At 41.6% G+C, this 16,545-nt stretch overlaps 1 protein-coding gene across 10 annotated transcripts in view; it reads right to left on the reverse strand.

The window, feature by feature from the left end:
- Positions 1–16,545, reverse strand: part of LOC111639153 (myelin transcription factor 1-like) — a 59,356-nt gene that overhangs the window by 18,918 nt on the left and 23,893 nt on the right. For 9 of the 10 annotated variants that reach the window (XM_023384953.1, XM_023384954.1, XM_023384952.1 and 6 more), the window contains exons 2-5: positions 6,320–6,352; positions 5,970–6,012; positions 5,390–5,411; positions 4,155–5,326 (exon numbers count right to left, since the gene is read on the reverse strand). In XM_023384953.1, the coding sequence (XP_023240721.1) occupies positions 4,155–5,326; positions 5,390–5,411; positions 5,970–6,012; positions 6,320–6,328 (1,246 nt within the window). In that variant the 5' untranslated portion in view covers positions 6,329–6,352. Of the gene's footprint in view, positions 1–4,154; positions 5,327–5,389; positions 5,412–5,969; positions 6,013–6,319; positions 6,353–8,252; positions 8,337–16,545 lie in introns of those variants that run through there. The other variant, XM_023384946.1, reaches the window with a different exon arrangement.

A 16,545-nucleotide genomic window follows, 5' to 3' on the forward strand; every position in this document is an offset into this window, starting at 1 on the left:
GCGTTGTTGTGGCTCAAAATGTATCTATTAGAAATGTATAACACTTCCCCCGTGGAGGGGGGAGGAATTTTTCGAAAAATTTCTTCTTAGTGTACATTCTGTTGACGTATCCTATTAAAACACAGTCAAAAACGCAAAAAACCGCATCTGAAATAGTATAAATAGAAGCAGAGTTCTTTACCGGTAAGCTTTAATCCTAACCATCTCCCTTCAGTCCGGGAATTTCGACACGTATATTATATAAAAACACGTGCGTATTCGAATGCGGCGTTGTGTCAAAATTTCAAAGGAATCGGTAGGAACAAACGAACATTACATCTTTATTTATGTAAATAGATAGAAGATGATCCCCTTTAGTTCATTTTCACAGAAAAGCATAATACCTGGCAGAAAAGCAAACTTAGGGCGTCGTACTCGTAGCGCCATCTGTTGGACATAAAAGCCTTAACCTAGATTATATATTTTAATTTATATGAATGTTTAATGGAATAATATACAGCCTATGTCCACCCTGAGGTTCCATTTTAAATATCGGTGAAAGAATTTTTGAAATCGGATGAGTAGTTTCGGAGATTACCCGTATGTATGCATACAAACTTACATGCATACATACAAACATTACCTCTTTATAATATTAGTATAGATATATCGTAAATAAACACTGCATTTGTTTATGAGATAAATGTTTTTTCTTAGATAAAAAACGTACACACATTTTTTAAGGGGTGCGAGAGCTTATTTTCAGATTCAAAGGGGTGCCGACCACTAAAAAGGTTAACAACCGCCGGTTTAGGACTACCGGGGAAATTCCAAAATTTCTACAACTCCGTTTTAAAAAATACGTTTTAATGTGACGTGGTCGCCATCGTGTAATTTAAAAAATCACGTGACTTCCGACCCAGCCCGGAAATTCGCGCGCAGTTAATCGGGGCCTGCGGGGACTAAACTTTCCGTCCGTTTAACTCCGTTCTCGAGATTAATAAAGATCGCAGTGAGAATGTGTAGGCCAAGGTCTTCAATTTTCAAATTGCAGCCAATTAAAAATAGCAAGAAAAGCGAGTTATCGCAGTAACCGCGAGCCGTAATTTCATCGGTTCCCATTTTGATAAGTAATTTGTGTTTAACCTATTAAAATTTAGTCCCGTCGTCGTCGTATCGAACTTCCGCGGATAATTTCGTCAACCACTTTCCTCCAATCGCCTCCTCCCCAGACTGCCAACCGTCCGTACGTTGGCGCCATCTAGCGGTCTTGAGAGAAAACAATCGTGTGGGGAAACTGGGGTAAATTTACTCGTCATCGACAACCGTTCGAAATTGTAATAACTTAAGAGGTAAAAGAATGGACGACGGAATATATTTTAATGCGTACGTTCGGCCGAAAAAGTTTCTATTTTCTGCCATTCTTTCGGGTAGGAAGAGGCGAAATGTGAGTTACTATTCGTGGTATTTATATTTATATTTGATAAACTACGAAGTAAATAAGGCGATTCGGTCTGGATTACGGGAATTCCAAAATTAATTTAAAAGATCCTATTACTTTCCTGTCCTATATGTAAACAAAGGGAAAGTTTGCCGTGCGTCAGAATCTGAACCCTCCTCAAAATGCCAAAATGGACTAGGAGCGCCTCGAAACGTGTAAAAGAAATGTCCCTCCCCTTGTTTGTAGGCGTGTTAGTGGTTGGGTTTTAGTTTTATTCGGATTGGACAACGCGACGCGTGGGTAATCCACGAGGGGAGGACTTTCTATGGAAAACTGGCTCCCGTTTGGGTGTTACAAACGCCAACCCACTACCGACGTTCGGCGGTTCTATTCACTCGGCCACTAGTGGGCGCTGCGTATTAGCGTGCTGGCGTACGGCAGTTTTGTCGGTTCGCATCGAAGCTTAATAATTTTCGTCCTTTTGTCGAAAATTTCTGAAATTTTGCAGCTGGTTTGTGTTTTACGGGGATCGATGGTATTAAATTTTGGTGGTTAAAGGTCGAAGGAGTCGCGTGTCGTGTGTGAGACGGCACTCGACCGAGGTATCACTCGTTATTAGCATTTACAATGTTTTAGAAAACTCGTATTAAACTTTTTGACGTATTATAATACAGTAGAGCGTCGATTATCCGAAAGAATTCCAGTCGGCAAATTTAAATTTTCGCTAGTGCTGTGGCGCTTCAATCTTTGGCTATGTCTTGGGCTACTCAAGTATTTTACGTTGTTGATACTAAATTAACTTCAAGTATAATTTTTTATTGTTTTTATATTTTTCAATACATTTATTTTGTTTGTACAAAATAAAAAAATAATTTTTAACGATACAATAGTCTTCGTTAGGCTTAACGTCGACGAAAATTCAACGCGAAGCGACACGCAACGGAGAAACGGGATAAATTAATACATTTTTCGTACATAATCGGTTATCCGAAATATCGATTAATCCCCCGGAACATTCCAGTCCCCAGTTGATTCGGATAGTCGACGCTCTACTGTATTTAAAATCATACGGTATTTTAATTTAAAAGCATTTCAACAGATGGCGCCACGTGCAATTTTAAATGGTTTTGTCGGTAAAGTTACGCGACTTCATTTAATTAGTTAAAAGATTCGAACCTTTAAAGCCGAATATTTGCATTTTAATTGGCCAATAATTGTATATAACAAATCGAGTCCCGGATAGAAATTGGGTGGTTATCAATCGGAATTAATATGGCGTCGAGAAGGACAACCGTCGACTTTTAAAATTCCCGACGGGATAACCGATTTGGCTTTTCCATTTAAAGTTCAAAAGGTCATCGACGTAACTTTAAAAGCATTGGTGTAAATTTTCGTTTTCGAAAACTAAAAATAATATTTTCGTTCGTTTAAATGTGGCTAAATAATTTGCTGGTAGAAAACGAATAAAGTTTGCTTCGGCCGTTCGATTAAAAATATTGAAAGCTTTGGCGGTGGACGAGGGGAATTGCTACGCGATATAAATGAAAACTGATCGAGAGACGTGTTTGATATAACGCTACTTACTAATCGCAGCCATTTGATTCTTTTCTCCGCCAAAAACCACCGACAAAAAATTACGTATTTTTTTAAAAAATACAGTACGGTGGCGCTAATACCGGATCCAATAGGTGCGAGGCCCGATCGAATTTTTTTTTTTTGCGGCTCCCTCAAACTTTAAATAACGAAATTAATTTACAGTTAATTTACGTATTGAAATATGTTGTTATATTTTTAATAATAATATACCTAGATATTTATTTTTGTAACGTGTACTATTTTTAAATACTGTATATAAATTTTGATGCGCTGCGGGGCCCGATTGGCGCGTATCGCTCCAATCCGGCTCCGATCCGAACAGCTTCTACCCTTCCCCTAACTAAAATGTCATCCGTCCGCCTGCATCTTACGTATAAAGTAAACGTAAGTCACTCGTTGCGAACATCTTTGCTCACTTTTTCTCCTACCCGGTTTGATTTAACGATTCCGACCTTGTTTGCCGCCGTACAGTACTTTACGACAGTAAAAAGTGGCCTCCGAGCGTAAACATCGTATCCTTACTATTATACCCTCGTTAATCCGAACTTTTCGTTAATCCAACTACCACCGGTCTCGATTAGTTCGAATTAGCGCCACCGCACCGTATCGAAAAGTCTCCCTACATTTCCCAGTAAAATATTTATGATTCGTGTTCATAAACACTATGACTATGGGCTTTTCCTCTTAACCTACGCTTTTAAAATTTCCAGTTGTACCGTACAGTATAGTAAGTTACGTTGAAAATATGTACGGCACTTTTAAATTCAATATCTGAAAGAGGCGCTATGTCGAGGGATAATTATCGAAATAATGTAAATGCCAAATTTAAAAATAAATTTATAACAATTGGTATTATATTCCCGACTGGTGCAATTACAACTTTGCAAACTTTTGGAGAAATGTTTTAAGTACTGTATTATTTCGGCCACTTTGAAGTATTTGCAGCTGTTTTAAAAGACTTTTAAATAAATTTTACACGAAACAAGTTATCGATAAACGTGAAAAACCGCCCGCTCAAACATTTCTCCACTCCCGCCATCTATCGGTAATGGGAAGAATCGTCCGGACGCTGGTAAATACGTATTTGTGCGCGAGAAAGCCCCGGGAAATCTACCTAGTAAATTGGGAAAAGACTCACCCTTCAAGGCCATCTCGTGTCCTCCCAGCTGACAGGCGGGATACTCTTCCACCTTCATCCTGTCCGCGTGCGCTGCCAAGTAGTGCTGAGGACTGGGCAGATCGTCGGTGGTGTCGTCGTCGTCGGTCGACCTGAGCCTGCTCTCGTCTATCACCAGGGGATTATCGTCGTCCGGAATGGGATAGAGGTGCTCCTCGAAGCTCTTCTGGTCCTGGTATCTTCCGTCCAGGACCGTGTACCTCTGCGTGCCGTCCATGGCGGACATGGCACTCATCTGACACTGGTACTGAGTCTGGTAACGCATTTGGCATTGATCCTGATCCTGGCACCAGGGGCCGTACGACATGGCATCGCCGGGCCTGTGCATGGCGGCCAGATCGTTAGTCAAGCACTGTTTCATGGCGTGATTAACGACCGGAACCAACGGTTTCTGCTCTTCTTTGATGTCCATGTAATAGTCGTGAGTCGACATGAGCGACTGAATATTGGCACATTCCTCTTCGATCTTCAGCAAGTTCTCCACGTCGTAGGAGTCGTTCCTGTCGGCGGCGGCGTAGTTGTCCAGAACTTTGCAGGTCTTGTCCTCCATTTTGACGTTTTCTATTTTGCACCGGGTTTCGCCGTAGGAACAGGAACAGGCTTCTCTCTCGTCCCTCTTCTCCACTTTGACCACGGCGACGGGCGACAGAACCGGCGATCTGAGCGGCGACCTTTCCAGGCTGCCGCAAGAACTGGAGGAGGCGCTGAGGGTGACGATGTCCTTCCACGAGTTGGTCACGGTCTCTCCCGAAGGTCTGCCGTCGGTCTTCTTCTCGAACAGGTTCTCGAACATGGGCTTGTCGTCGGCCTCCCCGTAGAAGGGACAGGCCTCCGTCTGTCCGAAGTCCCCCGAAAGGCTTCTCAAGGCCGCTTCCGCCTCCTTGATGATCCTGGTGTCCTCGTCCACTTCCGGCTCGCTTTTTCTCGCGGCTTCTTGAGTCTCCGCCGCCACTCGACTCTCCGTCTCGGCATACCTCGCGCGCTCCGCCTGCTCCGCATGGCGCGACTCTTCGATCCGGCCCTTGTCGGTCTCGACGGCTTCCGACACTCGCAAACACTTGCTGGCCGGCTCCTCCGACGTCTCTTCGTTCGGCTCTTTTCGTTTGTTGGAAACGTTGAGTGTGGCTTCGACTCTGAAATGAAACCATGGTTAGAACGGCGCCAGTCGAATCGCGCGAGAGACAAGAAACACTCACGTGGCCTCCTGGGCGGGAACCTCTGAAAAGGGCAAAGAGAAAAAAGAGCGTGAGTGTAATTAATTGGAGGGAGGGAAAGAGATCCGAATCCGGTTAATCGAATGACTAAGAATTAACTAACAATAAGCACTCCATTAAAAAGCTTGGGCATTTACTTAACCGCCGACAAAAACAGATTCCATTTACATTCTTGTTGACGTTTTTTTTGCGCAATTCGCCGAGAAGAGGAGAAAAAAGTCTTCCCATTAACCGAGTTTCTAAAGCGTTTCTTTTTTCTCCTCGTTTAATCCACGAATTTCCGAATCTCGGAGTAGAGACGAGGAGAGTGTTAATTTGACTCTAAGTGCGCTAAAAAGGATCGCTGTCCGGAAAAGTATTTTTCTCGCTTTTTTCTTTCGAGTGGGGAGGAGAGGAGATTTGCCTTCGGTTCCTCAAACGACTGACATTGCTGCACAGGTGTCGTGAGTAATTACGTCAACGACATCTCGGACTGTCAAAAGCACGAATGGTATGTCTTGCCACAAGACAGCTCGTGATTAATCATCCGGAAAAACACCCCTGTTACCAAGGAAACGTTTACCTGGTGGTCCTCCCGATTGGAACTCTTCGGAGACTTGGTCTATCTGAAAAGAAGAAAGCGAGGCATTTTTAAAGGCTTTTCTATCGACTTAAAAAGAGTTTTTATCTTTCTACGCCTTTAATTCGACGCGTTGGCCTTCGGACGGGCCCGGCTTCCGTCCTAATTAATTAAAATCAATTTTCGATGCGAGATTGACGCGTCCAAATTAAGGCCGCCTTTTAAACACTTAAAGCCTTCGGCTCGTTTATCAAATTAGAAAATTCTCTCGCCTTTATTCCGTCATTTTTACTCCGCTTTCCGTATAATTATATCGTTTAAACACTAATAATCGTTTTTAATTACGTCATTACCTTCTCCATAATTCACTTCTCCATAGGAATTAACTGAAAATAAAAAAAGCCAGTGTTAAAATGCATTTTTCAAATACAAACGAAACTTGTGTTTAAAACAGTAAAACCTAAACAAATAGATATTTACTCCAACACCGGCCATCGATTTAATTAATCGATCGCCTCCCGGTAGTTCTCGCCGCGCCCGACAGATGGAGCGAGTCGTGCCGGCTGCCGGCCAGTGCTCGCAAAGATTGACAAATTACCGCGCTGCCTACGAGAGATTCGTCCGGTATTTATAGGAGCGAAGATCGATAAGAAAACATAATTCCACTTCCGCCCGGGTAAATGCCCAAACTTTTCTCGCCTGGCCCTCCCCGGGCCTCCCGGATCGAGTCGGCACTCGAAACCCGCACGATCGATCGATCGATCGATCGCCGATCGTTTGCGGGTGCAGGGGTGGCGAAAGAGCAGCGACCGCCGCGTAAGCCGAGTAATAACAGTTTCGTCATTTATTAAACATCAATCAATTTGCCATTTAGAACGTCGCTCGACAGTAAACTGCGCAAAGATAACATCAGTTTTCAAATATGCGAATCATTATTGTACAATTACGCTCGGTTTCTGTAAATTTCTCTCAAACTTTTCCTTTATTAACGCCCACTCGTTTACCTCCGCGCATTTCCCACTTCCGGGAGGATCCCCTCGCCCTCCTTCCCCTTTTTTCGAATTCCGCCGTTAATAGAAGAATCTTACTAATGACTATATTAAGTTTCTCGGCGGGGGTGCGCCGCCGCTTTTCTTCTCGGCCACAATTAACAACCATTGACTTTCCGACGTAAAAAGTCCCTTCCGCGCCGCCTCCGCGCCTTTTTCCGGGGTGGAGGGAGCGAAATTCTGAAATGCCCGACGGAGAGGAGAGTTGCGTGGGGCGCGATGGCGCGCGCCGTCGACGCCGGATTAAAAAGATCTCGGGGCGGGCGGAGCGCGTGGCCGGAAGTCCAATCCCCGCCCGAATAAATAGCGCCGGTAGTACGGGGCACGGTGATAAATGGGAAAAACAGATGTTTTAGAAGGAGGCAAAATGTAGAAAGAGCGAAAGGAAGGGATCTTTTACCTCCGGAAGAATCGGTAATTAAAAACCCGATTAAATTTTGGTGGGAGGGAAATTGTGGCTAATTTCGAAAAGGGAAGAAATAGGAAGCGACTTTAATTCGAGTCGCGTTTTAAAGCCGAGTGGGGATGACGGACGTGCCCGCCGGCTGTCTTCCTCCACCAGTACAAGTAAACGAGAGATTTTTCCCGCACAACTACGCTAGTTAAAGCTCCAATCTCCTTCCTCGTTTGGCTCCGCCCTTCTTTCTACGTCCTCCTCCTTGACCGCCGTGACGTAGTCCCTTTCCGATCGATTCGTAAATAACGTCGTTTATATCGCCACGTTTCTCCAATTATCAAAAAACGGAATTGTTTTTAGAATTTTAATTTAATACTAATTCCTGGCGGAACGTATTTTGTAATTTTCGAAAGTCTGGGGGCTGGGGCGTACGCGTAAGGCATTCAACCCCGTGTTTCTAATTTTCGCATAAATAAATTTCCAGTCGTTTTAAGTTCATTTAAAGCCAAGACTATGGCGGAAGTCGAAGAAAAGTAATCGTTTCTCCTTAGAAACGAACAGAGGGTAAGAAAATCGTTTTCGATTACGGCCCGACAATCGGTCCCTTTTCTACCTAATACGAAGCGAACTTTTTAAGTGTCGGAAGTTTTTCTCTGGCGACCAACTCGGCTAACGAGATGCGGATAATATCCGAAATATCCGGATAAATAAACGAATGCGCGCGTGGAGTACACCGTACAAATAATTAATATTAAGCCGACGGTGGGCAGATACATTTTTTGGACCGGAGATACGTAATGGAAGTTAAATTTGTGGCGAAAGAGGAAAATACGTGCCCACCTATTCGGCAGTCTTTTCGTATTCCGTAGTTTGTTTAACGTTTTATAGTCATTGGTGGGGATGAACGGAAACGTTATACATCGATACATTTTCTCTAACGTCGATATCATGTTCTCGTATCATTTTCTTCTAACATGTTTATAGCATCGTCATATTTTCTAAGAAATGCAATATTGACGTTACAGTCTAGTCCTATAGGAACGAGAGGGAGGAAAAAATAAAAGTAAACAAATTAGAAGATTGAAAATTGCATTTTTTCGCCATTGTTTTAAAAAATAATGGCCTTTTCCGGCCAGAGAAATATAAGAAATTAAAAGGTACGATTATATCGGTAGTTTTTCTCACTTTAAACCTTGCAAGGCGCTGTCGACGTGGCAAAATTTCCAAATTTCTTCCCGAAAATTAAATTATGTTTAACATATAAATATCGATTTTTTGATTAACCGTAACCAGAATGGTGGGCGCTGGGGTTGTTAGCTAGTGGGAATCGAGCGCGCTAGGAATTAAAAATAGTAATAGTAATAAAGGTCGGCGCTGGCCCTTCGCGAGTCTGGACGTAATTATCGCCGGCCAAGTAAAAATCATTTGGATAATTTGATATAGGATTACACTTAATTATAAACCAACAATAATCGAAGGATAGTTTTACGAGGGTCGTTACCGTCTCCGGAAATCAAATCCTACTAAAATTGCAATTTGGCTATTCCTTTAATAGTTTCCGACTTTTTTTCTATAAAAGTAATTATTTAATCCTGGGTTATTCGATAAAATAAAGTATAACGGTCGTTATGGCCGTAATTTTCTACGGGAAGAGGCAATAATAAGCGCCACACCATCGAGTCGAAATCGTCGATTTTAAATTTCCCCGAAGAGATGCGCCGTCCCTTCTAATATCGATTATCGTCCGAATCGTTTTTTGTATTCTTCGCGCCCAATGATGATGGTGATGACGACGACGACGATCCTGGCCCACCTAGTCTCGGTCCACTCGTCTTCCCGACAATAATTATCGTGCCAATGAATACGGTAATTACGGTCGACACCGGGAAAACCCCGACAAAAAGTAAAGAGAAATTGCAATTTGCCACGTCTCCGGTTATTTGTCGTTTGGAAACGATTCGAGTCGGAGGACGACGAGGCGCTTCGATTTTGAAATTCGAGTAGTTGGGAAGTAACGATCAATCGTCTCGTTACTTTATCCGGGGAATTAATATTTTTCGCAAAATTCGATTTTCTCCCATTTTTAAATTACGCCGGGATTAAAAGGCGCCACCGGACCACCGCTAGACTGGCAATCCGCTCCATTTATTACTCCGTAGATTTTTATACAATAAAGAAACTACCGGGCCGTCCCCATCAAAAATTACCACCGACGGAAGATCCTTAATCTGCCATTAATTCGACATTCTCGATATTCCTAGTTCCAGCTTCGAGTTTCACGGGCGAAAGAGTGGCGCGTCTTTGTTCTTAGTAAACAATAAGATAATACGCGTGTAATTTTAAACGTTACTTCAAGTTTGCCGGGATTGACCCTTCTTTCTTAATCGCCACTTCGACGTTGCCAAATCAAAAACTACGTAAAAGAATATTTGCGGACATTTACGTAGCCGTTGCCTATTTTGTAAGGTAGACCGAGACTAAATAGAGAATGTCGGGCGCCATGTTAGGGCCGATCGTCGGTGGTCTGTCGAATATCGACTTTTTTGTCGTTCGGCTCCCAACTGTTCAAATACTTGGGCTAAAGCTCCGGCAGTTTTCGTATTTGGCAGAAACCGGGAAAGGGAGAAAATGGGGACCAGCCGGCTAAATTCGTCTGCTAGTTATTAACCAATGGTTTAATTTGTTTTTAAATCCGGATATTAACTAGATTTTGTAAAATTATTCGAATTGGTTATTCGTTAAATAAAATCGATTTTGTCTTTTTACCAAATTATTTTAAAAGTAAAACCCAGCAATCGATATTTATAAAGACTTAACACTTTTTCTTTACCAATTGCCACCGTAATTTACGACTACGGAAACTGGTCAGCCATCTCCGCTTAGCCTACGTCTTTAGACGAAATATTTATGTAAATATAATCTCCTACGCGGCAATGCGCCTAAGGTTAATAAGGCGATATCCGTCCGACAAAATATTCCTGGGCCAGATCCGAGCAGAGGCTTAATTACCAATCGACACCCGGCACTCGAATTAGAGGTAGAATTTTCGTAATATTTGTCGCCGCCACAATTACTTTAAGTTTACGCCACGTTCGATAAATTTATGATAATCGATAGAGGAAAAATGCCAGGATAATGACGATGATTAATATTCGTACGTGTGAATACGGGTATAGAATTAGTTTGAAAAATTGATTAATTGTTAGAAGCGTGGGACTCGGCGCGCCTCACTCGTCTTTTATCACACCGAACTCGTCGAAATTACAAAAAAGAGGGAAAAAGTTCGACCGCGTCCTCCCTTCCCAGTCGCGAATTAACAAACAAAGACATCTTTCTAATTCGTAAATTTAAAAAAAAATCCAATTTTTCTGTTTTATTACGATTAACGACTTTTAACGGAGGCGGGTCGGTCGGGTATCGAAATTCGAATACTTCGGTAATAATTAGATTCGGTCTTTAATTAATCAATTTATTAAAAATGCGATTTGCATAAAAGTAGAAATTGATGGGCAGCAGTCGAAGCGAAGTTTCTCGGCATTTGGCAGAAGACCGTAAACTCTCCTCCCCAATCAATAGGAAGAATCTGTTTCCACAAATACGTTCTCTTACCGTAAGCCGCGATTAGTTGCGATTCGCATTAAAACAACGACCGTAAACGACGAATACGTTTATTCCGTTGGCCAAAGGTGGTCCGTCCTTCCTTAAATACCGCTCGCCCACTCGTTATACTTTTCTTTTCTTTCTTTTTTTTTTTATAAAATCTGAGGTAAAAGCTATTCGATCCGAAAGTTTTAGTCAAAATTTTCGTTTTCGACCTTTAAGTCATTTTTCTGGAAACCCGTCGGTGTTATTCGGCGCGAGCGGAGAATAGAAACGGAAGGTTTGTCGTATGCCAGATTCTATCGTGGCGTATTTTTGGCCAAACGTCAAGAAAGGGTCCTTTCCGAAACTGCGCAAATGAGGTTCGAAGACGTATTCCAAATTTACGTATTACTTTTATAAATACCGACGTACTGTACGGTACACGTACAGAACAGTAGTCTAATGTCGAATTCGGAATTTAAATTCCAGGATAATCTCAAAGTGGAAAAATGTCAGTCTTTTTACCAAACTCGAATCTAATCGGATATTTTGCATTTTTGATCAGTCGGCGTCGATATTAACAGGGAATGAGACCGAGCCGGAAGGCGGCGGTGCCGTAAATCTACCGCTTCTTTCGGTCACCCGAAGGTGGCTACGAGATTTTCGTATTTTTTCGTATGGGAATCGATCGACCTTCGATTATTCCGTAATTATACGAACGGAGTATTATATAACAATAAATGACGTCCGATGCAGTTATTTAAGTCGTAATTATATGAATTTTTGGTGTTACGCCACCCGCTTATTAAATCCCGCGGTCTAAAGACGTATTGTCGTAGACGAATAAAAGTGCAAGTAATTTCGGGCCAAGGAGGGAAGAAGACGTTTTTAAATTAATCGGTATTATTCAAACGACCATTTAGTAAATTCTCTTACTCGACGACGAAAGATTAAAAATATCTCCGAACAAGTTCATTTAATATCGTCTTTTTTACGGCGGTTTCTTGGCTTTTTACAATTTCCCAGCGTCCAGCGAAATATTTAAAGCGGGACACCGGGATACGTCGAAGCGACAGAAAGGAGACAATCGTTAAACCGGGGGAAGATTGGCGTTAAGTCGGGATCCGTACGCCAATTTCAAAGTCCGGCATTTTTAAGCGCCGCCCGCGCCAAATATATTGCCTTCGATTTGGCAGACTCCGGCGGAAAGCCCTAGACCTAAGCGGTCGATGGAAAACCGTGGCGTACGCCACCGGAACCGGTCTAATCGGCGCGAGGACGAGTGGATCGAATGCCCTACGTGTGGCTTTTACTGCCCAAATCTTACTTCCGCACTCGAAATATTATCCGGTAATTAAGACAAACCCGGGGATTATCGCCCGAGTCGTCTTATTTATAAATTTCCGTAAAAAGTATTTACGTCCCTACTTTTAATACATTAACCGCCGGTATAGTGCGCGTTGCCAGGTGCGCGTAACGGGAGTGGTTGCCGGGTTACGTCACCCGGTTACACAAAATGGAACGGTCCGTAAGTTACGACGGAAGAAATTACGGCTCCGTACGTTTCGACCACCGTAATTCGAATTTTGTTACGTTACGATACGTCACGCGTGGTATTTTTCGTGTAACCGCGGTTGTTTATCGATCGATTTCTTTTTTTCCGTAATTAATCGAACGAGCTTCGGAGCGAAGCGGCCGACAATTTATCCCGGAGAACTTTACGGCCTACGCGCGCGTACGTAATAGAGCTATAACGTATGGGAAGAACGGAATCAGACTGGAAGGAAAATAAGGATAAATCATATTTTTACAATTAAATTGCCAATGACAATATTGCGGATTATAACTATTTTATAGTGGGAAGTTTGTAAATAAATATCGATCAGGAGTCGGTAGAAGCGGATCTATTATTTATCACTCTAGACTACCGCCTTTAATATTTTAAATATCAGAGATAATTTTTACTATTCCAACGAATATCTTAACGGATAACGCCGTCTCCACGCGTCGACGCGTAGCCCCCCCCTACCTTTCGCTTTATTTTTTGACGCTCATTCGCCCGCGCACTTTTGTCTAAGTATTCGGCGGCGGTTATTTTCGGACCGGTTTCGTAAAAGCCACCGACGTTTCGAACTTATCGACCAATTTCTGCGGATGGGGGAGGCGAAATCGAAAGTGGAATCCGCCGAATTTCCTACCAAAATTATTTGTCTCCTAATGGCGACGTTACGGTCGAATTTTCTCTCCGAAAGTAGCGAAATTCCACCGAAGGGAGCGAGTTCGTCGTCCATTTAATAAAGAAAAAAAAAATGGTCCGATTTAAAGTCCGAATCTTCGACTGGGATTAATTATAAGCCAAAAAGTTAATTTCTTAGCGGAAAAAAATAAATAAGCAAAGTTTGTAAATATCGATCGACGAAGCGTACTTTGTTTTCCGCGGTTTAAGCTAAGTAAAACATTCGTCTAATACATAAAACATTTTCCATTTGATACGTTATGAACCGTCGACCGGGTTACATCTTCTCCGCTTTACTTTATCCGTAATTATTTAAATCCCTTATATATATTAATACAATTTACTTATTTTACCTCGCCGTAGATGGCGCTAATGACCGAATTCCACCCTAATAAATTATACCGAATTTTACCTTTTAAAACGACTAATTTTCCATCGGTTCCTTTTTCTCCCTCCTCCCACTCTTTGGTCCAAATAAAGGTAAACGATTAAATCGCCGTAATTACGCTTACGCCGGTTTTTAACGCCTTTCCTTATAAAGACGAGGCCGTTTCTCGCCCCCTTTTTTAAGATATTATTTACTAAAAACGGCGAACATTCCGTCGTATTTAAGAGGTAAAAGACGGCTGGTGTTTTTAAATTTAACTTTCTGTAAATTTCTTTTAAAGGAAAATCTTAATTAAATTTGATTAACTCCGGAACGGACGGACGATAATCGTTTCCTTAAAATGATAAATTAAGTATTTATCCGTATAAAATATCGGATTCGAACGCTTTTTATCTCCGAATCATTATTATTAATATTGTATACATTCGCGCCATGTTTCGACAATTTGATTTTACTTTTGTCCGCGGCACACCGGGATAAATTATACAGAAAGTAAACGAACGTAGAACGACGGAGGAACAATTCGACGGAAGGAAAGTTTTATATAATTAATAATTATATTTAATATAGACCATTCGAGAAAGAGAAGCGCTCCGTTGTCTCGGCAGACTAATTACGAATTGACGAAATTTTTATTTATACAGATCATTTCTTTACGTAATAATTATAGCTTATACAAAAATATGGGAATGATTAATAGTAATAATACGTTGGTTGGAATTCGTCGAACGGTAGGAATATATCGACTGTACCTTCTTTAGGAAGGTTGTCTCCGAACGTCTATATATAAAAAGAGGCTGGTATATATATTATAAAGATATTTCTTTGTATTTTACCATTATTAATTAAGGTTCGATGGTTAAAGTTCAATTATATTTAATGATGGAAATGACAAAACGAAGTCAATTAAGTATCGAAATTAATAGGACCGGTAAAATAATCGCAGGGTATAATATTTTTCCAGTTTATTTAAAAGTCGAAAACTTTGGAATATTTATCGGTTATTCTGGCACTGGCGGCCGCGAATTTGATCGTCGGGTGGAAGCGTCGATACCGCTACCGTAACAAAAATGGATGGCAAACCTTAATTTCTCTTCGTGTCGATTGGATTCCCCACCAATTCTCTCTCTTTCCCTTTCCTCGCTCTAAAATCTCGCCTTCCGTATTACTGCCAATGGCCAAATTTCTACCGATATTTATTGTTTCCGAAAGAATATTTTGCATCCGCCTTGTACCAAGCCCCAGCGGCCAATATTCCCTAATAATTGTTTTAATATTATAACCTTAAAACGAAAAATAACAACCGGGCGCCCGATACAAACAGAAATGTACGCGTTACGATATTGCCTGTTATAGAAAATAATAATATAAAATAAAGAAATCGAACTAACGAATACAAATGTTCGTTGTATTCTCCCTGATATAACTTCCTAAGTACAGTACGTATTTTTCGACCGACCGACAAAAGTAATAAATAATATAACGCGATGGCCACATGGAAAATTTACCACCTCTGTCGATAATTATCCGTCTTCCGAGTATCGTCTAAAATGTCGCCCCAGTTCGTTAATATTTGGTAAATTTCGAGTATACGAAAAATGGGGCGATACGGGCCGCGTTTGGTTGTAACTAATCAATGGCCGGGTGGGAGGGAGGCGAAATTTATTAGTGTCGAATTTGGCGTATCCACTTAGAGGCACCGAAAAGGAATGTCTCGAGAGTTGCCGCCATTAAGAACGATAAACGGATATTAGGAGCGGAATCCTCTCGCCCGTGCGTAAAACAAACTATTGCGGTAACAACCGGGACGTTATATAATAATTCGCGTCGGTAGAGGCAGCGACGACGTAAGGGTGCTTCGACGATAAATGCCAGCGTAGGAAAGACGAAATCTAATTGGTGGAGGACAACAACAAACACGCACTAAGCGGCTTATCATTATAGCAATGATAGGAAAGCGTTGCTTGGCAGCTTAACATTAAAATGAGCCTTATTCTAGAACAAAGGAAAAAAGGAAAAGAAATGATCTAGTATCGCTTTATATTCCTTTTTTTACGGTTTGTTATTTATTCACCTCCTTTTGAATCTTTCATGTAAGAATAACATATCTGGACGAAAAGTCATACGTTTTTAAACAATGTTTTTTTTTTTTTTCTTTATCTTCCTTTCCTCCCTCCCCTAATATCATTGGCGTTGACGAATTTCTTAACTGGAAGCGCCGCCGACTCTCTCCTGATTACAAATTACCACATCGTTCAAAACTAGAGTCTTCGAAACGTCAATACCTTCCATTCCCATTCCCGGCTCCTACGTATAATGCCTGGAATGACGTACACACTCCCGTAATTACGTCACGTGATGTGCAAGATGCAGAAGTAGAAAATTCGTCATTTCGCAATACAAGGAGTAAAAATTGGAATGAGGAAATGATGGTCCAATCACGGGAGGTAAACATCCAAGTAGGTTAAAAAACTTCTTATTTTTTCTTCGGAGGCAAGTGCAGTATAGCGGAGGAGTAAAGCTGTTATTTTCGTGTGAGAGAAGCCCATTTCTTCTACCTACAGCACATTTCCTGTCAACTACACGCACTCGAGTTTTGTTTTCTTCTTATGAGTTCAACATGGAGAATCTTCCCTAGGGTTTGGGCCACCATCAAGAAGTAAAGAAAACCCTACCGGTTCCTTAGAGGATGTGCAGCTAAAAGATGAAAGTGTATACCGTTTTGGAGACTACTTACAATTCTGAATGTATAAAATGTTCCTTGTTAACGGTTGGATAAAGAACCAGAAATAAGATTCCGGAGTCGACCGCATTCGGTGCCGAGTCATGGATCATTTAATATTGAAGATGAGCTTCGTCAACTTTTAGGCGTCATTTCCCATTAAGGTTGACTCGATTTTTTTAACTTGAAGAACAGTTCTTTTTTC

This window comes from Centruroides sculpturatus, unplaced genomic scaffold, assembly GCF_000671375.1.
Source record: "Centruroides sculpturatus isolate CEXI.00-Female unplaced genomic scaffold, Cexi_2.0 scaffold1024, whole genome shotgun sequence".
Classification (NCBI taxonomy): Eukaryota; Metazoa; Arthropoda; class Arachnida; order Scorpiones; family Buthidae; genus Centruroides; species Centruroides sculpturatus.